Genomic DNA, 24765 nt, shown 5'->3' with positions numbered 1-24765 from the left:
GACGTGGCGAAAAAAGTCGAAAGAAGCGCAGCAGTGACATTTCCGACGAGCGCCGCTTGTCAAGGCCTTATAAGAGGCCGTTGTTGGGTGAGGGTTATGCGTACGCTTTTTGACATATAGTTCGTCGAGTCGATTTTCCTTATCTCCACAAACTCTTTTGTTTATCTTGTTATTTCAGGTACTTCCTTATGGCCTGCGGGCCTTGAGCATGCCTGCGGAAATGCGAGCGATGCATGAAAATAATGCAACTTTTCTCAGTTGTGGCGTGTGTCCCGTCTTTTCATCACTTCTCTAAGTTGTTGTATTGGCCTGTTGAGTATTTCTGCTCAAGCAGGGCCTCAGGAAAAGCTGTCTTGTCTTGAACACCTAAAGAAATTTTGTCTGGGAGAACGTGTTCAGAGCATAGAGAGACCAGTACATGCTGGAAAATGGCAGTGGTAATATAATGGCGGTAATAACAAATACATGCCCCAGTAACTTTTGCTCATGTATCACAAAAAGCAAACACCTAATATGCATGCTGTTCACCCAGATCACTAATTGTATCTGTTAGGGCTTGAACTGAAGAGCAGCATTAAACTAATGATGGTGAATCTTAACATTATGTAATAGTTTAACTAATAAGTATGTAGGTTAAGGTAACCTTAAGCTTTATTATAACTTAAACACCTCACTTAAATTTTTTCTTGCATCTGTGCAGCATGCATTCACTCATAGGGTCTAGGAATGCACAGTTTGTACTGTGATTTGCAGTAATGTGTGCAGGGCTTGTTTGTCTATTCTTTATTCTTTTTTTGCTGATAGGTGTCTTCCATCTCCTGCCCACCTTTGGCCATGGAGACACCAAATCCAGAATCAAGCCCATCACCTGAAGCTGACAAAGACTCGGAGATGAAACCTGATCAGGCCAACAGTGTTGATATAGACCCAGCTATTAAAGAGCTGTGCTTCACAGATGACATTGAGGCACTCTACAAAAAACTATCTGTTGATGAGGTTAGTATGAGCCAGAACATTGTGTTAGAAAAAGAATGCATATAGTTGTATGTTGATTGCCTTAGGGTGGTCTAACTACAGAGACACTCAGTATCCCAGTTATTGGTCTTGGCTCTACAGAATATTATGGTCAGATTCTAGCAGACCAGGATCATGGCAGCAAGTTACCATTTCCAACATAGCAATGCTCTTTTCCTGCTGATTTGCCCCATGAGACTTAATGATGTGCTCTGCCAAGCATCTCCAATTCATTGCTGCCATAAGTTGGAGATGGAGCTGCTCCTACTCTGCCTGAACTATATCTGTTGCTGTAGGAGCGCCTGGAATCAGAGATGGAGTCGCTGCTTGAGCAGCGCTGCCACCTGGGTGCCAAAATGGCCGGCCTCCAGAAGATGGCACCCAGCCTACAGTTTGTACATGCTGATGCTGACCAGCTGAGCAAGATGATCTCCTTCACCACCACCTTGGCCATCAATGTGTCAGCAAAAGTGCGCCAGCTCGACAGGGCTAAGGTTGGTCTAAGATCTGGTCCCCCTTGTCTGTGTTTGTTTCTTCTGACTCTGGTATGTTTTTGTCTAGGCCTCAGCTGGTGCAGCCTTCAACTGTGACTTGACGTGGTCCTGCTTACCTAGCTTTTTGGTCGTGGCCTCACTTCCTCAATATGTTGCTCTTTTTATCCATCCCATCTTTGGAGAAAACAAGCAGCAAAAGCCCATCCTCACATGAATCAATCAAAGATATGACTTCATCAGACGACGGTCGCTGCGCCGCCGCTCAGCTGCGAGCGCCACGTGCCCGCAGACTCGAGTGGCATCCGCGCAGCAGCGCGTCAACGACCTGCTGGACCTGAAGCTGTGCGCCGAGGGCGTGCAGACGGCGCTCCAGGCTGAGAACTTCGAGCAGGCGGCCGCGCACGTGCACCGCTTCCTGGCCATCGACGAGTCGGTGGTGCGGCTGTCGGAGGCCGGCCGGGCCGGTGACAACTTGAGCTCGGCGTTCGCGCTGCTGCACCGGGCCGAGGCGGAGCTGCACGCGGCCGTCGAGGCGCGCTTCGCCGAGGCGGTGCGCGCCGACGACCTGGCGTCGATCGAGCGCTTTTTCAAGATTTTCCCGCTGCTGAACCGGCACGACGAGGGAGTGAAGAAGTTCGCTGAGTATCTCTGCAGTAAGGTAAGGAGGCTGAGAAGCCAAGTATGATGTTTTTGTGTTTGACCTTTCTTAATCACATGGCATACGTGGAAAGGCCTGACCGAAGCCATCTCAGTGTCGTGATGCACAAGATGAACATTCAGCAGGATGTGTGCAAAGTAACACGAATATAATGTCTCAGGTTTTGTATGCGTCGATGGTTGAAAACGCAGAGTTTATGATGCAGTCTTGGCGACTACCGTGGTGCAAATCCTGCCGAAAAGTCACAGATGCACGACTAATACGCGTACTAAGTTCTGACCACCACCATGATTGGTTGACAGCTGGAGGTGTCCGCCGCCAAGAACCTGAAGGAGGCGGAGCGGACGAGCTCGAGTGACGCACGAGCGGCCGTCATCTGGGCCGACACCATCACACTGCTGTTTGAGGGCATCGCCCGTCTCGTTGAGATCCACCAGCCCATCATCGAAACGTTCTATGGTGAGCGCGGGACGTCCACTGCCGTGATCCAGTGTATGTTTACTTGTATCTTTGTGCAGAGTTTGTAGGAGCTAGAGACGCGCAATTTTTTAGAAGTTTGTGCTGCGCTGCCGACATCGGCTTAGGCGCTTGTGAACTGGCCTAAAGCTATCCCATTTGGGCTAGTGATTTCTCTCGTGCTGGATTTCAATGAAAACAATGCAGACAATGGTGTTCACCATGCTTCCAGCATACATCAGCCTATGTACTGCTCCAGCACCTGAAATGCTATATTAGACAGAATTGCGCGCACCGTGGGGCTGAAACGCTATATGACCTACAAAGACGTTTTTCCTTTACAAGTTTAATAGCCGAGCAGTTTGGCTTCACATTACAGAGTAGAAATATCCAGTCAAATATACGCCATCAGTCTGTGGAACCCTGTGACTAAAAATGATGCGAAGCCACGCCATGGGTCGAACACTCAAAGCCCCGCCTTCACAGAACCTGTCGCGTGGCGACCTGTCTTGCCCTGACTGTGACCTTACCCGCGCACAGGTCTCGGCTGACCTGACCTTGACCTGACGCTTGCGCAGGTCCCGGCTGGCTGATGGCCACTGTTGAGTTGCTGCAGGCCACCTGCGACAAGGAAGTGGGTCGTATTGTGGCCAGTTTCAGCAAGCACCGGCAACTGACGGCCAGGGTACGTGGACGCTGACACTGCGTCGGGCGTCACGCCCGGTGACGCGGCCGCGCACGGACTCATTGCGGGTCTCAGGTCGCTCGCTGGACTTATTCCTTATAGAGACGCAGGTACAGGGTGTCGTGCGCGTGTAAGCTTAGGTACGCATGTTTATCTAAGCACCGAGGGGTAGACCGTCTCGGCTTTGTGCTCTTGTAAGTCGTGGAAAGGAACGGAGGTGGCCTGGACGGGAACTATAGTTCGACTGGCTTGCCATGTTCCCGACCCGCCCACCTCTCGTCGCCGTTAGTGTTCGCGCGTCTCCGCTCTCCGCGCTCCCTCGCCACGGCACCCCCGCCCAGACGCGTACCTCTGACCTGGGACGGAGCCAAGGGGTCCATCCTATGGTCCAGTAGGATGGGCCCCTTTGATACGACCCGCTCCCTGATCCAAGAGGTTTCGGAGGGTTTTTGGAAACCCTGCGACACCTGCCAGAGTAAATTTGACTCCCCGCCCACGAGGGAGAGTTTTGGCCACGTGTCTGCCTGTGACAGTCTGCTGGCCCGCGGCGGCAGGTGTCGCGGGTCCATGAGAGTCTCCGGGCGTCTCGCGCGGCCGCTGCCACCGCCGCCGCCTCTTCCCCCGCCTCGGCGCCGGACCCGCGCGAGCTCGACCCGCTGCTCGGGGAGCTCATCATCATGCACGCGCGGGCTGAGCTCTACGTGCGCTTCGTGCGGCGGCGAGTCATGGTGAGTCACGAGGAGGCGAGGAGGCTGGGCAGCGGGAGTCGTTACTTGACATTTTTGCGGTCGTACTGACCAATGCACGAAGCTGTTTGAATGGACCTTTCGGCAGTTTCGTTCTTCAACGGAAGCTGTGTTATACTCACTTGCTTTTTTGCGCTGCCATACTCATTTTGTGCGATATGGTTATCTTGCACTGGCTATGTTTATAGGTTCTTATCCGTGATCACTTTTCGTTGTTCTGTTTTTGCTTACTGTTTATTCTAATGACAACTGACACGTTATAGCTACGTATTCATGCGAGGTGTCAGTTGATGTCAAAAATCATACGCCATCACCTTCCAGGACGGTAGTTGCCAATGTTCTCTAGCCATAATTTGGTTGCCATGTTTGCGAACAGGCCAGTCAGAGCTATAAAAAGTATAGTGGAGATTAAGATCTAGTGTGCATTTATAGGTTGAGCGCAAGATGATTCTTGGAGCCTGACTGGCTCCAAGGCAGAGCCAGCCGACCAGTGGCTGTACAGTGTGCGGCGACCACTGTCAGTCTCGTAGATTAGATTGTCTGTATGTGGCCGGCACGTGGGCATTGGAGCAAATGCGTTTTTCTGCATGTTGCACGTCCTCCCTGTTGCGCACAGAGATGAAACGGACACAAACGGACACTTTTAGCGAAAAAGCCTTCGAATTTGACCTGGTCGGTGTTGCCCTGGGCAGAGCGACATCGAGGTGGGCTTCTTCGATAACGAGCGCGCCGAGAAGGCGGCCAAGCTGGAGAGCATCATCAAGGGCAGCGAGCTGAGCCGATGCATGCAAGAGCTGGTCGGACACTACATCTCTCTGGAGAGGTGAGAACACACGGTATCGCAAGGTCTGGTCGGACACTACAGCTCTCTGGAGAGGTGAGAACACACGGTGTCGCAAGGTCTGGTCGGACACTACATCTCTCTAGAGAGGTGAGAACATACGGTGTCGCAAGGTCTGGTCGGACACTATATCTTTCTGGAGAGGTGAGAACACACGGTGTCGCAAGAGCTGGTCGGACACTACATCTCTCTGGAGAGGTGAGAACACACAGGTGTCGCAAGAGCTGGTCGGACACCACATCTCTCTGGAGGGGTGAGAACACACGGTGTCGCAAGAGCTGGTCGGGCACTACATCTCACTGGAGAGGTGGGAACACACGGTGTCCCAGGAGCTGGTCGGGCAAACATCTCTGGAGGACGAGGATACGCGGCGTCCTAGGATCTGGTCGGACACTACATCTCTCAGGAGCGGTGAGAACAGACGGTGTCTCAGACCCAGCCGTTGACGAGGGGACGAATGGTCGAAGCTTTCTGCCGCTCACCTGGCTGGTCAGTCCCGGCTCCCCGCTCCGTCGTTAAGTCGTTAGGTTTTCTCGCGGTGTGTACGCCGCGGGTGGCAGCACTACATCTTTACGGCAAGTCTGTCAAGTCTGCGGCCTCAGAGCGATCTCGTCTTTTACTCGCCCGCAGTGACTCGTGTGGATCGGGTACAGCTGTACGACTAGGGTATGGGACGGGCTGCTGAGCCGCCCGCCCACACCGCCCCACCCTGATGTGAGTGGTACCATTTAAAGCAAGATGCAACAGAATTATCGCATTTCTGATCATTATTTTAGTTGACAGACCGGAGGTCAGCCGAATCGCTGAAGGAGACAATCGCCAACATGCTAACCGTATGCTCGCTTGCTATGCCAGGCTGTGCACTCACATTTACAAGCACATAAACACATCGGCAACGGGTTTCATTCATGAAGCCAGAGGTTGCATTGAGGATGAGCTCGAACTATGCCATGTCAGCATAAGGCAGCCACATCACAACACCATTCACTCCATGGAATTGATACTTTGTCACAGGTCAACGCCGCAGCATTTCAACACGGATGCAACCCACCCCCCATCCTGCATACTCGCTGATAAATGGTTACATCGGTCGTCATCGACCGAAGCCAGGGCTTGGAAAACATACACTTTTATATAGGATCAATCAGTAGACGAATTCGGGCGTTGATTGCCTACTGGTGAAGCCCCCGGCTGGCAGCGATATAGCAGCACATAATAAAATTACGACATGCCACATGCGTGCTTAACTGATCGTTGTGTTGGTTTGAAAACAGAACGTCCATGTTGTCGAGTTTGGTTTTTGTGAACAAGTTTGGGAAGCCCCAGAAGGCTGGAAAGGGCCCCAATGTTTTATCTTGACTGCGTGTCAGCCGTCAACTTGGCTCCACAAGCGAACTCATGCACCCTGTGGTTGGCTGAAGCTGGCGAAGATTTTACCTAAGTTACGTTATCCCGTTTTGAACTTGCGGCGGACCCCACCTAGAGATCTCGGAAAGCATGACCTGAAGCTGTCGTCCGTATGCCGTTGCAGCTACTACCTGACGGAATGCATCAGCAAGGCAGTGAAGCTGGACACGATCGAAGAGGGCTCCCTCACCTCCAGCATGATCGACGACGTGTTCTTCATCATTAAGAAGTGCATTAGGTGGGTTGACGAGTTATGATGGCCCTATCCTGATGAGTTCGGTGTCTGGTCCGTTTGTTTCCGAAAGGCTGAGCACAAATGTCAAGCGCTGTTCTCGTCTCCTGTTCTGCTTGGCTTTGGGGACCGGCCACCGTCCACCGCTCCGCGCCTGAACCGATGTCGGCTGATGCTATTGCGGCTGTCGTTATCATTGGTCAGCCGGTGCTCCGCACAGTTGTTCATGCGACGCGATCCGCCCGTCAGCTGTCGCTGTGGACCGACAACCGACATGTCCTCCGCCTGTCGGCGCATTCTCCACGGCACTGGTCACTGACTACTGATCAGTGCTCGTGATCAGTGATCATTGATCACTGATCGGATGTCTGCTTATCGCGACGCGATGCGCGACGACCGACGGCGCGGTGTATGCTCGGCGCGGCTGATGTCTCCAGCCCACGCCACCCTGCCTGGTTCTGATGGTGTCCCCCCCCCCCCCGCTTCCGTCATGTTCTGACACTGACCCAGCCAACACGCTACTGAGCTCAGACTCTGACCCCCGCCCGACCTCCGCCGTGCGGCAGGCGCGCGCTCTCCGGCGGCAGCGTGGACGGCACGTGCGCCATGATCAACATCGCCTCCACCCTGCTGGAGACGGAGTTCTCGGCCGTGCTCGAGCGCTACCTGCGCCAGGGCTTCCCGTCCGGCTACCTGGACCTGAGCCAGGCGTACAGCGCGCTGCAGACCAGCCTACAGCAGGGCAAGCTGCACGCGGCTGACACCGACGCCCAGAAGACGCAGTTCCTGGTGGGTGGTGCTGGCGTGGCGGTGCGGGCGGGCCGAGGTCGCGGGTTAGGCCGCTCCCCCTCAACATCAGCTAACGGATAGGCCATTCACTCTCACCAGGTTTCGAGATGCAAGCGTCACCGGGAGACATTGCGGGTGTGACCTCAACACGAATGGGCCAGGAGACACTGGCTCTTGCCTTCGAGGCGTTGACGTGAAACGGCTGATAACAAAATATAACGCGCTTTACTGCCTGTGCGTGGGGTGCCCCACTTGTGTTTTTATAGGACCATGCGTATATCCTGTGGACGCCTATATCACCGTTGGCAGCTTTCTCCTCCTGTCACCCTTCCTGCCGATATGACCCTGCCGTGCCGTCCCCGCAGACGGCGCTCAACAACGCGCGCGCCAGCCAGGAGTACGTGGCCTCGCTGTGCGCCACACTGCGCCAGGAGGCGACGGCGCAGCTGGGCGGCGCGTCGGCGCACGAGCGCGACAAGCTGTTCTCGTGCCTGGCCAGCCTGGAGGCGGCGTCGTCGCGGTTCGACACGCTGGCCGAGGTCGGCCTGAAGCAGCTGCGCTCCAGCGCCATCAAACCCCGGGTGAAACCGTGGGCGGACGGCTTCACGGCGGTCAGCCATGATATCACCGAGGTTAGGCGCGGCGGGTGCGGAGAGAGATGGGGGGGGGGGGGGGGGGGGGGGGGGGAGGGGCGGACGTTCATAGCGTTCATAGCGGTTGGATTGGTGTGGTTTTGTTGGGAGGTCCTGACGGCGTAACGAGTTGTGCCTGGTGTGAGTACGAAAAATAACGTTCGAACGCGCTCTAGTGGTTTGATACGGCGTCCTGAGTAACCTTGTACTCTGTATGTTTATTGGCGGTCAGGGTTATTGTTGCTACAGCTGAAAACGCACATCTTTGAAATTGCATTGATGGGCAGTACGCCACTCACTAAACGCGGCTCTAACCGGCATGTGTCACCCGTTTACTGTGTCCGAAGAACCGTGTTTCCGCGGTAACTAGCCACAGATACGCAGTCAGTACATTCTGTCTGAATACACCCCGCATGGTCTTCATCCAGACGACCATCCTCCTCAGCATCGGACGCGTCACCCTTCCATTCCCTGGCCTCTCGCCGTGACGCGCTTTACAAGCGCCTGACCCTACCGTCGTCCTCCTACTGTCGCTCGGCTGCTTCCCGTCCCCGCCCCCCGTCCCCCACCCCCGCTGACCGCGGCCTCTGGCGGGCATCAGGACGAGTTCTCGCAGTACGAGGCAGACGACCCGTTCGTGAGTCAGCTGGTGGCGCGGGTGGACGGCCTGCTGGCCTCGTTTCGCGACGCCCTGCTGCCCGCCTCCGGCCAGGCCCTGGTGCGCGCTGTCATCGAGGAGATAGCCACGCAGCTCGAGCGCAATGTGCTTAAGTCCCGGTTCAACAGGGTGAGTGTGGTGGATCGCGACATGGGAAGGAAGGGCGGGGGAGGGGGCGCTTCCGAAAGCGCCGGGACGGGGGTCATTTGGGTCAGAGCGGTGAGCTTTGTTGGCCGCGAGTCGATAATCGCAGGATGTGCGCCTTGTTCGTGTTCACCTTGTCATGCCAGTTATGTCTGGTCGGTGATTTGCACGCTACTGGGTGGCACCATATACACAAGTGTGAGATTGGTTGTTTTCATATTGCCACTGCAGGCATGCGCTGTGTTGTTCCGTCCGGTGTTCGGACGAGGCTTACTTTCAACGTCTCGTGCAGACGATTGAGCCTCACCTGTCCTCGTGCATACCGGTGTCGGTGTCTGGCTGGTCAGCCATCAACGCTGCCCCTCTGCGCCATTTTTCGTATTGTCCCCTCCTCCCCTCCCCCCCCCGCGCTCACCGGGTCGTCCCTTGACTTCGCTCCGCCTGCGCCCCGAACAGCTGGGCGGTCTGCAGTTCGACAAGGAGGTGCGCAGTCTCACCACCTACCTGTCGTCCGTCACCACGTGGTCGGAGCGCGACCGGCTGGCGCGCCTCTCCCAGATGGCGACGCTGCTCAACCTCGAGCAGGTGCGCTGCGTGCGGCCAACGAGGCGTTCCGGGCAGGGTCCGGCGCCAGGCAGCGGGCTCAGTTCGCTGATTCGTTGAGATGGGCGGAAGCTGAGGTGCAGCGAGGGGGTTCCTTCCGAAAGCGGGAGACCGATCTTTCCATTTCCGGGTGAAATAAAATGGGATGGCTATCACTCGTTATAGATGTACCAGTGGCGTCATTTAATAGTTTGCATAAAAAGCGCTTTCGTTGGGTGCTGTTTTGCGTCAAGGGAGCTTTCGTTGGATGCTGTTTTGCGTAAGGGAGCTTTCGTTGAGTGCTGTTTCACCACCGGCTGGGACCATTTGCTTTCAGCGGTTAATGTGTGGAGCTTTTCGATGTCGTTGGATCACGTCGCCCCCTGCTCCGCATCCGTGTCCTGACTCGTCTTGTCTTGTCTTGTCTTGGCAATGTCAGGCTCTCGCCGGCCGGACCCGCCGGCGCTTGAGCTTCCGCCGCTTCCCGCCAGGTATCGGAGATCGCAGAATACTGGGGCAGCTCTGCCGCGATGACGTGGAAGCTGACGCCGGCAGAGGTGCGCAAGGTGATGCTTCTCCGGGTCGACTTTAAGCCGGAGGAGGTGAAACGACTCAAGCTCTGACTGACGACGGGGCGCCGCCGACTATGTAGCGTTTTCACAGCCGCCCCTGTTTTTTTTATCTGTTTCTTTGCCATCCGTCGCCATTTTGGTCTCGCCCTTCTTTCCTTTTTGCCTCCATTGCTCTCTACATGGCTGCAGCAGCTGCTACTCGGTCTCTGCCTTTCCGACATTCGCAATCGTTGATACGCTCGCGTGCACCGTGTTCTATTTATGCGTTGGGGCAAGCTTAGCACGACCGATCCGACGTGCTGATATGTTGAAATGAGCCGTTGCAATGAGGGGTTGAGAGGTGGCATTGTGATTTGCACTTGTTTCGTGGTATGTACTTTGATACTTGCTGGCAAATGCACGCAATGGGACCGACATGGCGTCTTCTCGGTGGCTGGACAGCTGCGTGTGGTGCTACTAGCAGACGACGACAAGTCCGGACAAACTCTCAGCTATGCAGCGGCACGTGTGTCATGCCTTCACCTTTTCGAAAACAGCTAGCGACCCGCGAACCGCTTGCCCGGGTATTGGTGTGCAGCCAGGGCGCGTTCATGTTTCCTTCATGTGGTCTTCCTATTCGCATGAGATTCGTATGCTCAATGTGGACGCGTATAGAAACACTACTGCATATAATTGTACTCAGTAGCGCAGGCAGGGGGAGGGGGTCACAGGGGGCGCGTACCCCCCCCCCCCCTCCCGTAGGTTCCGAGGGGTCCTTCGGGCACATCGGAACCCCCGGGACCTGCGATTTAAGAGCCCGTTTTGAGGGAAAAGCCATGCAGAGGTCTCATTCGGGGGCCCCAGCCCGCAGGGCCGGGCATGCAAATGGCAGTCAGGGGGCCCAGCGCGCTGATCAGAGGCCCACTGAATCGGTAAGGGCCTACATTTTGGTCAGACACCACCAGTAACGCACAGTCGGCTCCTTGGCGGCATGGGCCTAAGGGCCCCTTTCCCAAGCAGAGACAAAGCCGAAATCAGCGATTTACATTGCTCAGGCCCCACAGACCTGCCAGGGGCCCTGTATTGTAAAGCAGCCCGAGTCGGCCAGAGGCAGTATTCGAGGAGATTCGAAGGGCCTAAAGGCCCCACCTGGCCCGACGACCAAGAGCCCGATTGGAGGGTCTAAGGGCATAAAGGGCTGGCCGGAGTCTTATTCAGGGGCCCCGACCTGCGAAGACGGACCCTCAAATAACGGCCAGACGGTCCTTTGCACTCATCGGGGAGCCCCGGGTCAACGTGGGCCTACATATCGGCCAGCTACCACCGCACCACGTAATGTCGGCCAGGTACCACCGCACCACGTAACTGGCTTCGTGTCGGTATGGACCTGAGGACCCACTTCCCAACCAGCTGTAAAACCGAGGCCAGTGATTTACACTGGTCGCGGCTTTGTATCTGTCAGGGCCCACAGCGCCTAACAGAGGGCCCTGTGCTCGCGAAGACCCCGAGCCGACCAAGGAAAGTGTTGACGAGACCCGAAGAGGGGCCCGGGTGGCCCACCGGACCTTACAATCAAAGGACCGGTTGAAAGGCATACAGACCCGAAGGACTGGCTGCAGGTCACATAAAGAATCGCAGCCCGTGGGGTTGTGACCTGAAATATCAGTCGGAGGTCCTTTTGCACCGTTTCAGAAACATCTGAGACAATGCGGGTGTCTAAGTCGGTCAGAGACCACAAACACCCAACAGTCGGTTCCATGGCCGTCTGAGCCCTTGAGACCCATTTCCCAAGCAGAAACGAGAACGGGGTCCGCGATTTGCAATGTTCGGGGTTCCTGACACAATGAGGGGCTCCTGTGTCGGTTGGGGGCCACAGTGCCTAACAGGGGTCTTGTGGCGGCAAGTGGCCCTGAGTCGAGGCGGTGTTTAAGGGGACCCCGAAAAGGGGCGAAGGGTCTCTCGAGACCAAATATCAAGGGCCCGATGGGATGGCTGAAGGGTCCGAAGGGCTGGCTGTGGGTCACATTAAGGACCCCGCTCAAAGGGCCGTGATCTCAAATGTCAGTAACATGATCTTTCGCACCGATAGGGGTCCCCTGAGACAGAGTGTTCTTCTGTTTCGGCCAGAGATCACGGACAACGAACGGTCAATTCCGTGTTGTTCTGAGCTCTGGGAGCCCATTTCCCAAGCAAGAACAAGGCTGGTTCCGCGACTTACATTGGTCGGGCTCCTGTATCGTTCAGGGGTACACAGTGCCTAACAGGGCATTTTGTGCCAACAAGGGGCCTCGAATCAGTCAGGGAAATGTTTGTTTGGCAGGGACGGAGACGGGAGCCCGAATGGCAGAGAGTCACTTGCGTTGGTCGGGGCTCTCGAACAATTGGAGGAAACAAGAACTTATAATGAGTACTTTCACTGAGGTGGTAGAAGAGTACTGTGCCAGTAAGGGCCCCCAGTACCGAACGGTGGGCCCTCCAGCTCTTTCCAGAGGCCCATTACCACCCACTCGGGTGGGGGTCAAATTGACCCCCCAAAGGTTTTTTTCTAAATGGTTTCCGAACGCCGCAGCAACCCCGTGCCAAATTTAGATGAGTTGTAGACAATTGAATAACAGATCGTCTGGCACCAAAAATTTAAACGTACCTTGTAAGGTTGCTGACCTATGACGGGTCAAAGTCAGACCATTGTTTCAGCGAAGGCAATTTCTAGGAAATCGTTCAATCTCATCCAACAACGGAGTGTTAGAAGAGGCCATACATCTCTGAGATACTTTCTTAGGCAACACAACAATTAATGAACAAATCACATGGGTCTAGGGTCATGTATGAAAGTCAGGCCAAGGCCACAATCAACCTGTTTTGCTACTCTAGGGCTTGCTGTTTGGGGTAGGCTCGGGTGCTCATTTCGAATTTACTGATAACAGAAACCGTTTTATGCACCTTCCATGGACTTACTGAAGGTCAGAATAGGTCACCGATCTAAAATGACCCGGGTCGGCATTTTGTTTTTTGGGAGCATACTGCCTAGCGGAATCTTTGTCGCTTATCCAAATGCGAAACTCAAAGCAGTCTTGTATGATATTGGCCACCATGACTTTCAAAAGGTCAAAAAAGGTCACTGACCTTAAATGAGCGTGTAAACTTTTGTTTAGAACAGGTGTTTAGACTCTAGAAGCCCTTTGGAGACCAACCTGAAATTCGACCTTGTTTGGCCTTATTTGACCCGAAGGTCATAACCCAGAAGCTTAAAAACTGGACCTAAATGATTTCACGTACAGGTTAAGACACCCTGTGAATTTTGTGTCCCCAGCTCTTTTAGTTCCTGAGATCTCAGCGGCGTCAAATTGGCCCTCCACCCGAGCGAAGGAATCTAACCGGCCTCAGGAACCGGCGAAGGAATCTAACCGTGTTAAGCCGAACTGGAGTCTATATGCTAGTTATTTGAGCACCTGCGGTGCGCGAGGATGTTGTTATGTTAATGACGGTTCGTGTGTCGATCCGGAGTCAACTGCGCGGGTCAGAAGACCTCCCGAGTCAGGGAGTGGACCAATGTGCTATGATATATTCTTCTAACGGCCTCCAGACTCCAGATCGGCCTGAGGGTGCCGCGCCGTGTCGCCAGAATGACGGCCAGAAAACGCACCGCGATGGAACAGAATGTCCCTTCAGCTCCTGACCGGGAACAACAATGTGCCCTGTAGTGTTGTATTCAAGGGGCCCCTGTACCGCAAAGAAAGAAGGGGTTTCATTAGCGCTGAATGGAGTGGGTCGAAATGAGTCCAAAACGCACAGGGCTATCCCATGTATCCCCGAGCATGCTCATCAGAATTGGCCAGGAAACAAATGTCATCAAAGTGCTTGAGTCTACGCGTCGGGTGCCGATAGCGTAGTGGTTCACGCGCCGGCGTCAACTACTGCACGTCCGAGAAACCACAGGTACGGGGTTCGATTCCCCGCGGTGTCCGCCCTTCCCGCCAGGGTGAGAGGCTGGCGGCCCCATGTAGCCCCAGCAGCTGAGTCCGTCACAAAGCTCCAACAACACGGTCGTCATCTCAGGGAGCAGGGATAGCGCTGGCTGGGGTTGCGGTTTTCGTAAAACTGGACGACGTTGGCCACTACAAGTAATGCCAGGAGGCGGGCGACGAGCGAGCAACAATTACCATAGTAAAATAGTGCTTTTGAATGTTTTTTAAAAAAAATTAATTCGTACAGTTTAGGGATTACACAATGCAAATTTTTTTTACCACTTCATGGATGTTCTTTGGATAGATTATCAGTTAGAGCATTACAACAAATGTAATTTTACCCCACTGTTCCAGTTTCACCACCAGATTCCAGCACCACTTGGCGGCGCTGTAGACCGATACGTTATTGTTATTAATCTAAAGACCGCACAGGTGATACATCCGCCTGGAGTGTCTCTAAATACTTGCTTTGGTGTCCAAAAGCGTTCACAGGTACTTCTTTCAGATGCTTCACTTTTTAAGCCCATCTGTTGGCCATGCTCTACTATAAGCCGCGAGGCCAAGGCTGCGCGGCCAACGGACGCTGCAACGCCTAGCGTCCAGTTTTTTGTTTCTACGATATGCGAGCATAGGCGTAGGGAACGTTTCAAGAGGTGTAGGGGGGGGGGGGGCTAAGTGCAGGCTACATTTCAGGAACTTTTCTGGAAAACCAGCCGGGTGACCGCGACGGGGGGGGGGGAAATATGGAGGTTATCACTCTTTATTCAGGTGTAATGACTGCTATTCTAGACATGCATCTAGAGCTGCTTCTCACTAGTGCATGCTCTTGCCTATCCGACTCATCTATGTCATTCGGGAAATAAGGCTATCCAGCTTCCCAAGATTATTCGTCAATTTCAACGTTGCCTTTCCTGGGGAGCCGAAATTCCACATTCCACGAGTGGGTAGGCATTTTGGGTCATTGGGGAGGCATCTGTCTCCACAGGGTATATGCCAAAATATGGCCTGAGCATAGGCTGGTGAGAATTTTTGAGGTGAATCGATGGCTCACAGTACAGTAGATTTTGCATGCGCCTTCATTTCGCTGGCTGATTTTCAAGAGATAAAACTTGTCACGGCACTTTAGGCGGAAACAAATTCGGAAGCTTGAAACTGCTAAAAACCATGTGATAAAAACCATAGAACTGGAGATTCTTCTTTGAAAACCAAGCCACAGAATGAAGGTCCTTCTGGCATATATTTCATGGCTGAACCCTGCTACCGTCCGCCGTCGGTGGCCACTGTCCTGGCCCGACTGCCTCCGAATGACTGACCGCGGACTGATGGTGTGGCTGCTTTGTCGTCCATTTCTGGATCATCATTGCTACTAATTGGGATGTAAAACATGTGTTGGACGCCTGCACCAGTACCTTTTTCCGAATTATCTTCCCTTACACCTCACCACCGCAGAGAGATGCCGCTGGGAAGCTGCCCCGTCATTCAGCGTAGTTGGCTTGATCTGCTTTGTGCGTAGGCCGGGGGTAGCCAGAGCCTTGCTAAGAGGAACACAGGGTTGACAAACGCCTCCTTTATGGTGATCCTCCCTCCCCCCAAAAATATCCCCGGCTATAGTTTACTTGTTAACAAGGGATTCGGTTTTCTTCGTTTCATTGTTATTTTTACGGTGTAATCAGAACAGAAAGCAAGAGCTTCCGTGAAATCCACTCTGCATCTTTAACACGCGCCCGGATGGCCGGCTAGATACCCTCCGCTCGGGTGAGGGATCAGTTTGACCCCCTGAGATCTCCGGAACTAAGAAAGCTAGGGACACCAAATTCACAGGGTATGTTGACCTGTACGTAAACTCGCTTAGGTTAGAGTTTGAGGTTCCTAGATAATTAATTTTGGGTCAAATAAGGTCAAACAATGTCAAATTCCAGATTGGTCTTTAAAGTGCCCCAGAGCCTAGAAAGCTATTTCTAAGCAAAGGTTCGCACGTTCACTTAAGGTCAGTGACCTTGTCTGACCTTTCGAAGCTCATGGTGACCAAAATTATACAAGACTGCTATGAGTTTTGCATTTGAATAAGCGAGAAAGATTACGCTATGCAGTATGTTTCTAAAAAAGAAACGTTGACCTAGGTGATTTTAGGTCAACGACCTATCATGACCTCTAAGAATTTCATGGAAGATGTATGATGCGGTTCCTGCTGTCAAAAAATTTGAAATGTGCGCCAGAAACTATCGCATACAGCAAACCCTAGAGTAGTGGAACATGTTGGTGTTGATCTTGGTATGACATTTATATCTGACCTTAGATCAACGTAATTTGCTCATTCAATATTTGTGTTGCCTAAGAAAGCGTCTCAGAGGTGTATGGCTTCGTCTAACACTCTATTGTTGTATCAGATTGAACGATTCCCTTGAAGTTGACTTCGCTGAAACCATGGCCTGGCTTTGACCTGCCATAGGTCAGCGACCTTACAAGGTACATCTAAATTTGTTGATGTCAAACAATCCGCTATTCAGTTGTCTACAGCTATACAAAGCATAGCGCGGCTGCGCCACGTCGTTCGGAAACCGTTCTGAGAAAACCTTTGAGGGCGAATCAATCTGATCCCCACCCGAGCACGTGTTAAGGTCAATAAACAGCAGAAATCAGGCGTTTAACGACGCATGGAATAAATCGCCGGTGTCCTTGATTTGCAATGACTTAGTGGACTCTTTCTAAACCGATACACTTAACAAGCTTTTTCATAATGTTTTATCTGCTTTCTATAGACATTGAGTACATCCCAAAGGTAGATTGTAGATCGATATGTTTGGTCAAAATTTGAGGGCAGAAATTTGAAGTGTAGATCGAGTGGTCAACAATGTGTATTAACACCGCCAAGCCATGTTTGTCTGAAAATGTTTAACATTCAGTCAAAAGCGATTAGTGATATTATTCAAATAACGTAGTTTTTAACATGGGTGCTCGCAAATCTTAGCAACAGAAACTTCGACACCAGGCGTTGCCGCGTCCATATTCCGCGGAGCGGAATATGGTTAACTCAGTGGTTAACTTTTCGCCATGGTCCACCGGTGGACGAAAATGATAGCGGCTCTGACATTATTACCTTGAAACACTTGAATCGGTTAGTAATACAAGTTACGTAACATAATTTTGAGCACGCGCACTCGCAAATCTTAGTTTACAAGCCTCGGCGCCAGGCGTTGCAGTCTCCTTAGGCCGCGCAACGTCGGTTCAACAGCTAATATTGAGCCGTGGCCAACCGGTGGACGAAAACGATAACACTTCTGAACGAAGTACCACTGAACGCTTCAGGACATCAAATCTTGCATCTGCAAGGCAGTCTGGGCGCATATTTCACGCGCGCGATTTTGAGACTGATGAAAAGAACGGATCGGCCCTTTAAGCACCGCGAAGTGGTACTGGAATCTGGCGGTGGAAGAGTAAAGGTAGACTCTTTACTCACTGAAAGAGTAAAGGTAAATTCTCTATTTTTTGTGTTTCTGTAACCATTAATCTGTCCAGAAAACAGATGAGCACGGCGCCCGCCGTCTGGTGGCATTTGCAGTGGCCAACGCCGTTCGGTTTTACGGAAGCTGCAACCTAGACTATCGCTGTCCTTGCTCTCGAGGTTGCGGACGGGCACCTTTTGATGCACTTTTTTCACTAACCCATTCTGAAAAATGAACGTTCTTAGGAAATGGCGGGATGGCCTTGTTGGTTAAAAAAAGCTTTCAACCTACTCTATTCAACAATAATGAGACCTCCACTCTACTCAACCATAATGAGGCCCTGTATTTCCTTCCGGGCAAGGGGCCCTTTGAGTAAAACGCCGAGGGCATCTTACCGGTTCTAGTCAAGAGCTGATGGGTCACTCCATCCCATCATGAAGCATCTTTTGGCTGTCATTCTAGCGACACGGGGCGGGATCTCCTGATCGATCCGGAAACCATTGGAAGGATACATCATATGAAATTGTCCCCCCCCCCTGCGGGAGGTCTTGTGACCCGCGCAGTGGGCTCCGGATCAGCACAGGGACCATCATTGACGGAACGAAATCCCTGATCGCCAAAGGTGGTCCAATAATTGTCACACAGGCTCCAGTTCGGTGTTTTCTGTTTTCTTCATAGATATTGAGGAATCCCTGAACGAAGATTGCAGATGAAATGGGGTCCTAAGCTTGTATTAACATGGCTAATCCATGCTCGTCCTAAAAAGTTAAAGATCCAGTCAGAATTGATTACAGATAAAAAAAACCATGAACTATGGTTTTTAACACAGCCGCGCGCAAGTGATGGGAACTTGAACGCCTGAACGCCCGGCGTTGCAGTCTCCCTAGGCCGCGTGGCGTCGGCCTGCGGCTGGTACAGTAAGTGATGGCCAATAAGCAAATGAAGAAGATGACGCATCTTAAGGAAGGTGGCTGGTGAACTAGGTAAACCGGCATGTATATCTAAATGTGGTGCAAAAGTAAGCTAAACACAGCCTTAATCTGAAAAGTGGGGAGGGGGGCAGTTAACACTGCTTCCCCCACCTTGAAAAGTGGGGGCCATGGGCCCCTGGCCCCCCTGTTCCTACGCCCATGTATGCGAGCACGCACTCTTAAAACTACGTTGCATAATTTGTACCACTTATCAATTCTAACTGAATGTTGAAGGTATCCAGACAAACGTGGAATGACCATGGTAGTACAAATTGGTGACCCATTTTGGCCTTCAATCCACATTCGTGGAATCCTTGCTTGTTCTGTTTAACCAAGATAAAAATCAAGACACAGCTTCTGAGCTCTATCTGGATAAAAAGATTCCATTCGACCTTTGTAAAATGAAGAGCGGCAGCCGCTTAGTTCATGCAGTTATTTAACGCGTCTGTTGTCAGTTTATTTACTACAAACTTATTGCAGTATTGATCTCGTGGCGGCGTCTGGTCTATATTCCACTTACGGAAAATTTTAATTTATATATATATATATATATATATATGTATCTATCTATCTATCTATCTATCTATCTATCTATCAATCTATCTATCTATCTATCTATATCTATATCTATACACCGGCATGCATATATAAATATATATATATATATATATATATATATATATATATATATATATATATATATATACATATCGGCATATATATAGACATGCATATATAGGAAAATACGTCCCAATGACAAATTAGTCATATCCTGCGTTTTTTTGGGAGGGTAGTGGGCTTTCACTATCTGGGGTCCCTTTTCAACCCTGTGCCCCCTTCCCAAAGCTCTGGCTGCGCCCCTGATTGTGGTCTTAGATCGTCCGCATATTACAAACTAACCAAGGCGTATACTCCCCGGTAGCAGCGACTCGGACGCATCCCGCAATGCTGTTAGCCAAAGGATCAAAGTGAGAGCAATCCCGCTGGCGGGATCTTAATACTTGAAATACATGTTACACGGTTTTCAACATGGCGGATGTGCCCGATGGAGCAAACTGTGTTCTACTGGTAAGTCGGCAGTTGGGAGGGGTGCCAGAAGAGAAGGAATGTCCTGGCTTTCTCTCAGTTGTGCAGAGCATGTCGCCGTCCAGGAAGCTGATATCGTAGCAACTGCTCGCGGTAGTTTCATTCAGTTTTGCGACAAGGGTCGCAGTTGTTACATAATTGTGTCGTATAACTTGTTAATCATTTCCATGCAGTCGTGTGATCAGGGATGATTTTCCCGCATCATAGCAATAGGGACCTGATCTAGGCTCCCTTATGCAGTAAGTGCGACCACCATCCGTGAGAGCACACAGCGTTTTTTATGGTCAGAAACCATGAGTCATTCACGGTAACGTGACACACGTAAATTTTGTTCTGAAAAAACTAAATGAACAACGCGGGTCGACACCTGGCCCCGGTATCGACCAATCGCCCAGCGCCGCGAGGCCTGAGTATGGTGGGGGAGAAGAGGACGGCCGGTTATGTCGGCAGGTGTGTGTGTGTGTGTGTGTGTGTGGTGTGTGTGTGTGTGTGTGTGTGTGTGTGTGTGTGTGTGTGTGTGGTGTGTGTGTGTGTGTGTGTGTGTGTGTGTGTGTGTGTGTGTGGTGTGTGCTGTGTGTGTGTGTGTGTGTGTGTGTGGTGCGTTGTGTGCGTGCTGTGTGTGTGTGTGTGTGTGTGTGTGTGTGTGTGTGTGTGTGTGTGTGGTGTGTGTGTGCGTGTGTGTTGTGTGTTGTGTGTGTGTGTGTGTGTGTGTGTGTGTGTGTGTGTGTGTGTGTGTGTGTGTGTGTGTGTTCCTGAGAGCAGATGGTCACGGGCCAACTCAACCCTCGGACTCGTCCGTTTTGGGACGTTTTGAATGGCTGAAGTCAGGCGTCGTGAACCGGGCCAGATGAGGATGTGGAACATGCTCTACATGGCAGCTCGGCCTGCCATCCTCAGATCACTAGTCCGCTTCAGATGTGTGCGACCCAGAGGTGCGCCAGTCAGCGACCGGGAAACTGACAACGTTGCGTTTTCAGAAAATGGTTTCATATACAAGAATCTGTTGCCTAAAACGCGAAAGACTGGGTCATGGACACAATCGGCGTGTACTCCAGTTCATGGCGACCACCACATATAACATATTGCGTTTAGCGTGATAAAATCAGAAAAAAGGTGAGTCATTACACAGTGAATCATTTCGTGAACTGGAAATGCGGGCACCTGGCCAGACCCGTATCCTAATTAGCTCACCAAGTCTATATCGGTGATGCTTTATCTGCAAATCTGTCACGAAAGGAAGTTTTCCAAGAACGGGATCAAACGCGTTCGTGCTGGTCATCAAGGGCGTCTGGCTCCATTTACTTCCAAGTTGGCGCCATCTTCACGATGAGCGCCGATAACTCCCATGTCCGTTATCCCCCCTCCCGTCCCACCCCGCGCCCGGCTCGCGGGGTCTGGCCGTGACACATTCGGTGCACCGTCTGCCGCTCCGCTGACCGGCCCGACGGCCGCCGTCGCCGCCCAGCGCAGCCGAGGAAGGCGCGGCCGGCGGCGGCGACCGACCCAGCGGTTGCTGCCGGTGTGGGCCGCCGGGCGGAACGGGCGCGCTGCCGGTCGGCGGATTCGACGGATCAGACGTAGAACCAGTCATCGTATCGCCGTCCGGCCGGCGGGGCCGGAAGCGCCGGAAGCGCCGGAAGCGCCCCTGCCCCTTTGCCGCGCCCGGGCGGGCGGGTTTGCATCCTGCCGTGACGGTCGGTGTCGGTGCGACAGCGTGCAACGTGCGACCTGCGTGAAACGTCAGCTTGAAGTGCGGGCCGATCTCGGCTGTGAGAGGTTGTCAGTTGTCTTCGGCATACCAGCCTCAAGCTGAGAGGCTCGAAATTGTAAATCGATCCCAGAAATGCCACGAGGAAGCAGTACAAGGTTCACGAACTACGTGCTTTGTTGGATCTGTGTTGGGTTGGGGTGGGGGTTTCTGCGTCATGTCCCCTCCCCTCCTCCCCTAAAGGCGGTGAGTGCCTTGGGACCGAAGACCTCAATGCCTTTTGGCAGTTAAAGACGCCCTAGGCTTCTAAAACACCAAAACTAGCTCTAGTGACACCAAAATGCAATCCCAAAGCTAAAAATCTCCCACGAATAAAACACAGAGCCCCCTTAGTCACAAAATGAGCCTTGTGGCTAAAGCGCCTCTATGCCTTGATTTGACCTGCTCACCGGGCAAGATCCTCAGTTACGCCGCTGAGGAGAGGTGCATATATGTAGACTTGCTTAACTGCGTAAGTCACATACTAGTAGATGCAATCGCTACTGGAGGTGGGGGCGTGGTGGGGAGGGAGTGACCGGTCGATCAGTCCACGTTCAGCTGATCATTTTAACGTCCGCCCGGATTCGCTAGTCGTGGCTGCCGCTCATTCATCAGCCAAACGACGAGGCAGCCTGCGCCATTTCCCCTCCCCCTCCCATCACCCGGCGCGCGAGTGGAAGCCCGCACAGCCGTCAGCTCTGGATCGGCCAGTCATCGCATGACCGAGGCTGACGCCGCTGCCGGCGCCTGTTTATTAGCGCCCACACCCGGGATGCGGCGGTTATGACAACGGCACGCAGGCGGCAGCATGGCGGTCATTGCAGCCGGCGGTGACGTGGCGCCAGTATGCGACGAGCGAGTGTTCGCGGATAAAACTGGCGCCGGGTGCGATGAGCGGCTCATTGTAGCATCATGGCGGCAACAGGAGGACTGGCCCTGTCGCTCCTGGTCGTGACGGTCCTGCTGGTGTCGGCTGACGGTAGGTCAACTATTCTCTGATGCCCAAGTGCTGGGCGCCTGTGCTCCTGTCAAGCCCAGCTAGGCGTTGCACAGATCCGGGCAAGCCTCTAGGGTTCATGGTCAGTTCTGAGTTGCATTGCAAAGAAGCGCCAGCACACGCCAGTAATCCACAATCGACGTGTGCCACATGCAATAATCTACTGCATTAATGCATGCAATGCAGTCAGTACACCTTTCAAAACGAAAAGTTGTATGTAGGATATGAGTGGTGGTTGGGGAACAAAACTTGGTCTCAGTTGCGATCTGTGTGTGATTAAAAGGTGTGGACGGAACTGACAGACAAAATCGTTTAACTGACGGCAACGACCCGATTCAAAGCGATTTTTGTGAGTCGACGAACAGACCCCAAAAAAGCGATCTGATGCATGACTAAAGACTGCTCGCTACTGACCACTTGCTCCGTGGTATAACCAGAGCTGCTGGAACGGGGCGATCCCAACACCCAGCCCTGCCCCGCAGCGTTCGGATATCGCCGTGACAGCGTGAGCCCGTTCACCTTGCTGGCGGAGCGCGGCTGCCTGCCGGACAACTTCACCGAGCCAGCGGAGGTGACGGCGGCGCTGGCTGCCTGCCGCCCCCAGCGGTCGTCGTTCAGCGGGTTCGGGTTCCGCAGGCGCCGCGGCAGATACAGGCGGTCACCATTCGGGTTTTTCAGGCGCCATCGCAGAAGTGGGGCTGGCACGCTCCTGCAGTGTCTGGCAGAACGGTAAGACGAGGTGGAGTTCGGAGCGGGCGCAGGGCAGGCCGGGTGGCGCGGGAGGTATCGTCAGCCTGTCTGATCCAGGCTGTTGTTCTGTTATGTCTGATTGGTCGGCCTGATCCGGACTGCTGTTCTGTTATGCGTGATTGGTCGACCTGATCCGGGCTGCTGTTCTGTTATGCCTGGTTGGTCAGCCTGATTAAGGCTGCTTTTCTGTTATGCCCGATTGGTCGGCCCGATCCAAGCTGCTGTTCTGTGATGCCTGATTGGTCGGTGTAAACTTGTGACTGAGCCTATTTGGGACTACCGTGTAACACGCGCACTGAGTGGTCTTTCCACTCGCCTCACAGTGCACAAAAGCATCCTTCTGACGTCCAAACCCACAGGTTCAAATGCTTGATTTGGTAAACATTGTCTATGCTAGGCCCCTGCCAGCGGTTGCAAACCGCTGAGGTCACCTGCGAACTGACCGTTTACTGCCACGTAAGTATAAAACTGACACCAGCTTTGCGTGGTATATGACGAACAAATAAAGCTTATTTATATCTCATTGTCGCCAGGCTCGAAATCACTAACAGCACCGGCCTGAACGTGCCGGCGCTGGAGACACTGATCGACTCGCTCTCGTCCAACACCACGTGGACGGACCAGCAGAAGGCGAACGTGAATGCCTGCGTGAGCGCGATGGACGCCAGCCTAAGCGCGCCGCAGCAGGGCGTCTACATCCTCGCCTGCCTGAAGAAGCGGGCGCTGCTCGACTGCACCGCCGCCTCCAGCGGCACGGCCTGCCTGCGGGTCAGCTCGCTGATCAGCCACTGCAGCGCCAGCGCGCGCTCACTCGTCTCCAGGACCACCTGGTGGACCTGCAAAATGGGGTCTCTCTCGTCGATCACGCTGGCTGGCCTCAATGCGCTCGGCCAGCGCCTGCTGGGCTCCTCGGGGGAGACGTGCACCCTCGCAGACGACGCCTTCAGCGACGTCATCAACTGCACGCTGCAGGCGAGCGGTCTGGCCAGCGGCGACGACGTCAACACCACTGCCGTCCGCCTCGCGATCGAGGACAGCGGCGACGCGCAATCCGACAAGGACATGCGACTCGCCCTGCTGGACGCCTGTGTGGAGCGCGGCGCCGAGACGGTCGCCGAGTTCATCGACTGCTGGGGCGAACTGGCGCCGTACTCGTGCGCCAACGATGACGCTAACCAGCTGGCGCTGTCCTGGCAACCCTCGGCCCCTAGAAACAACAGACGCTTCGGATCCCGCAGACGCTTCAGCCGCAGGCGGTGGGGCCGCCGTTAGCGGAGGACAGGACGAGAAGGCAGGCCCTGAGGAGTCGCTGCCCCACGATGACGTCCTCCACTTCGACATAGCTTCCCAGCTTCACGTTGTTTGGCCTCCATTTCAAGGCATCCGGACCAGCGGCAACGTCACGGCTTGTGGGACATTTTCACCCAATAATTGCTCCATGTTTCGTTTCCCTTGTTAGAAACCATTCACATAGTTTTCTGCCCGACGGCGCCATGGCCGGCGCCCAGCACCACTGAGAAGCTCTGTCAACAATTTGGTTCGCTCTGGATAAATACACAGATCACCATCTCATGGCGCTTCTTGCTGGGAACGTGAGCAGAATGCATTGCTCACATCTCATCTATTTCGTGTTTGCGCGACAGGTTCAAAAATTATTTCAAATGGTACAATTTGGCTTGGCGTATTGCATGCATACAATGAAAGGATTCATAATTTCATGGCACGTACACTTATTCATGCAATCAAATATATGCATATTCATTAGTATATATATATATATATATATATATATATATATATATATATATATATACACGAGCATGTGGCAATGTATTTTCTCGCCTAATTCTGTTCAAGCCTTTGATGACCTCTGGAGGCCAAACTTCTAAATGCGCAGCAAAACATGTTCAGCTGGCT

General features: G+C 53.0%; 2 protein-coding genes across 3 annotated transcripts; both read left to right on the top strand.

The window, feature by feature from the left end:
• Positions 1 to 61: 61 nt before the first annotated feature.
• On the top strand, positions 62 to 10306 carry LOC119106071 (conserved oligomeric Golgi complex subunit 4). 2 transcript variants are annotated; one of them, XM_037229669.1, is made up of 14 exons: positions 62 to 87; positions 805 to 996; positions 1311 to 1508; positions 1798 to 2166; positions 2469 to 2625; positions 3201 to 3307; positions 3862 to 4035; positions 4746 to 4876; positions 6426 to 6539; positions 7100 to 7322; positions 7688 to 7954; positions 8556 to 8741; positions 9213 to 9341; positions 9830 to 10306. In XM_037229669.1, the coding sequence occupies exons 2-14, from the start codon at positions 835 to 837 to the stop codon at positions 9959 to 9961; spliced, it is 2349 nt and encodes a 782-aa protein (XP_037085564.1). In that variant the 5' UTR covers positions 62 to 87; positions 805 to 834; the 3' UTR covers positions 9962 to 10306. The 2 variants fall into 2 exon arrangements, with proteins under 2 accessions (XP_037085564.1, XP_037085563.1); XM_037229668.1 differs by lacking the exon at positions 62 to 87 and adding an exon at positions 101 to 178.
• Positions 10307 to 22013: 11707 nt separating this feature from the next.
• LOC119105363 (uncharacterized) lies at positions 22014 to 24420 on the top strand. Its single transcript, XM_037228832.1, has 3 exons — positions 22014 to 22080; positions 22581 to 22827; positions 23382 to 24420. The coding sequence occupies exons 1-3, from the start codon at positions 22014 to 22016 to the stop codon at positions 24118 to 24120; spliced, it is 1053 nt and encodes a 350-aa protein (XP_037084727.1). The 3' UTR covers positions 24121 to 24420.
• The last annotated feature ends 345 nt before the right edge of the window (positions 24421 to 24765 follow it).

Source organism: Pollicipes pollicipes, unplaced genomic scaffold (genome assembly GCF_011947565.3).
Source record: "Pollicipes pollicipes isolate AB1234 unplaced genomic scaffold, Ppol_2.1 Scaffold_6138;HRSCAF=7277_pilon_pilon_pilon, whole genome shotgun sequence".
In the NCBI taxonomy this organism is placed as follows: domain Eukaryota; kingdom Metazoa; phylum Arthropoda; class Thecostraca; order Pollicipedomorpha; family Pollicipedidae; genus Pollicipes; species Pollicipes pollicipes.
This window is presented reverse-complemented; position numbering and strand designations above follow the sequence as displayed.

What these genes read in the sequence shown, in the direction of transcription:
- LOC119106071 (XM_037229669.1), top strand. Translation starts at nt 835, where the DNA reads ATGGAGACACCAAATCCAGAATCAAGCCCATCACCTGAAGCTGACAAA. An exon ending in GCCAGCTCGACAGGGCTAAG is followed by an intron (nt 1,509 to 1,797) that starts GTTGGTCTAAGA and finishes ACGTGCCCGCAG; the next exon opens with ACTCGAGTGGCATCCGCGCA. An exon ending in TCGTGCGGCGGCGAGTCATG is followed by an intron (nt 4,036 to 4,745) that starts GTGAGTCACGAG and finishes TGCCCTGGGCAG; the next exon opens with AGCGACATCGAGGTGGGCTT.
- LOC119105363 (XM_037228832.1), top strand. Translation starts at nt 22,014, where the DNA reads ATGGCGGCAACAGGAGGACTGGCCCTGTCGCTCCTGGTCGTGACGGTC. An exon ending in CCTGCTGGTGTCGGCTGACG is followed by an intron (nt 22,081 to 22,580) that starts GTAGGTCAACTA and finishes CCTGCCCCGCAG; the next exon opens with CGTTCGGATATCGCCGTGAC. An exon ending in CTGCAGTGTCTGGCAGAACG is followed by an intron (nt 22,828 to 23,381) that starts GTAAGACGAGGT and finishes CATTGTCGCCAG; the next exon opens with GCTCGAAATCACTAACAGCA.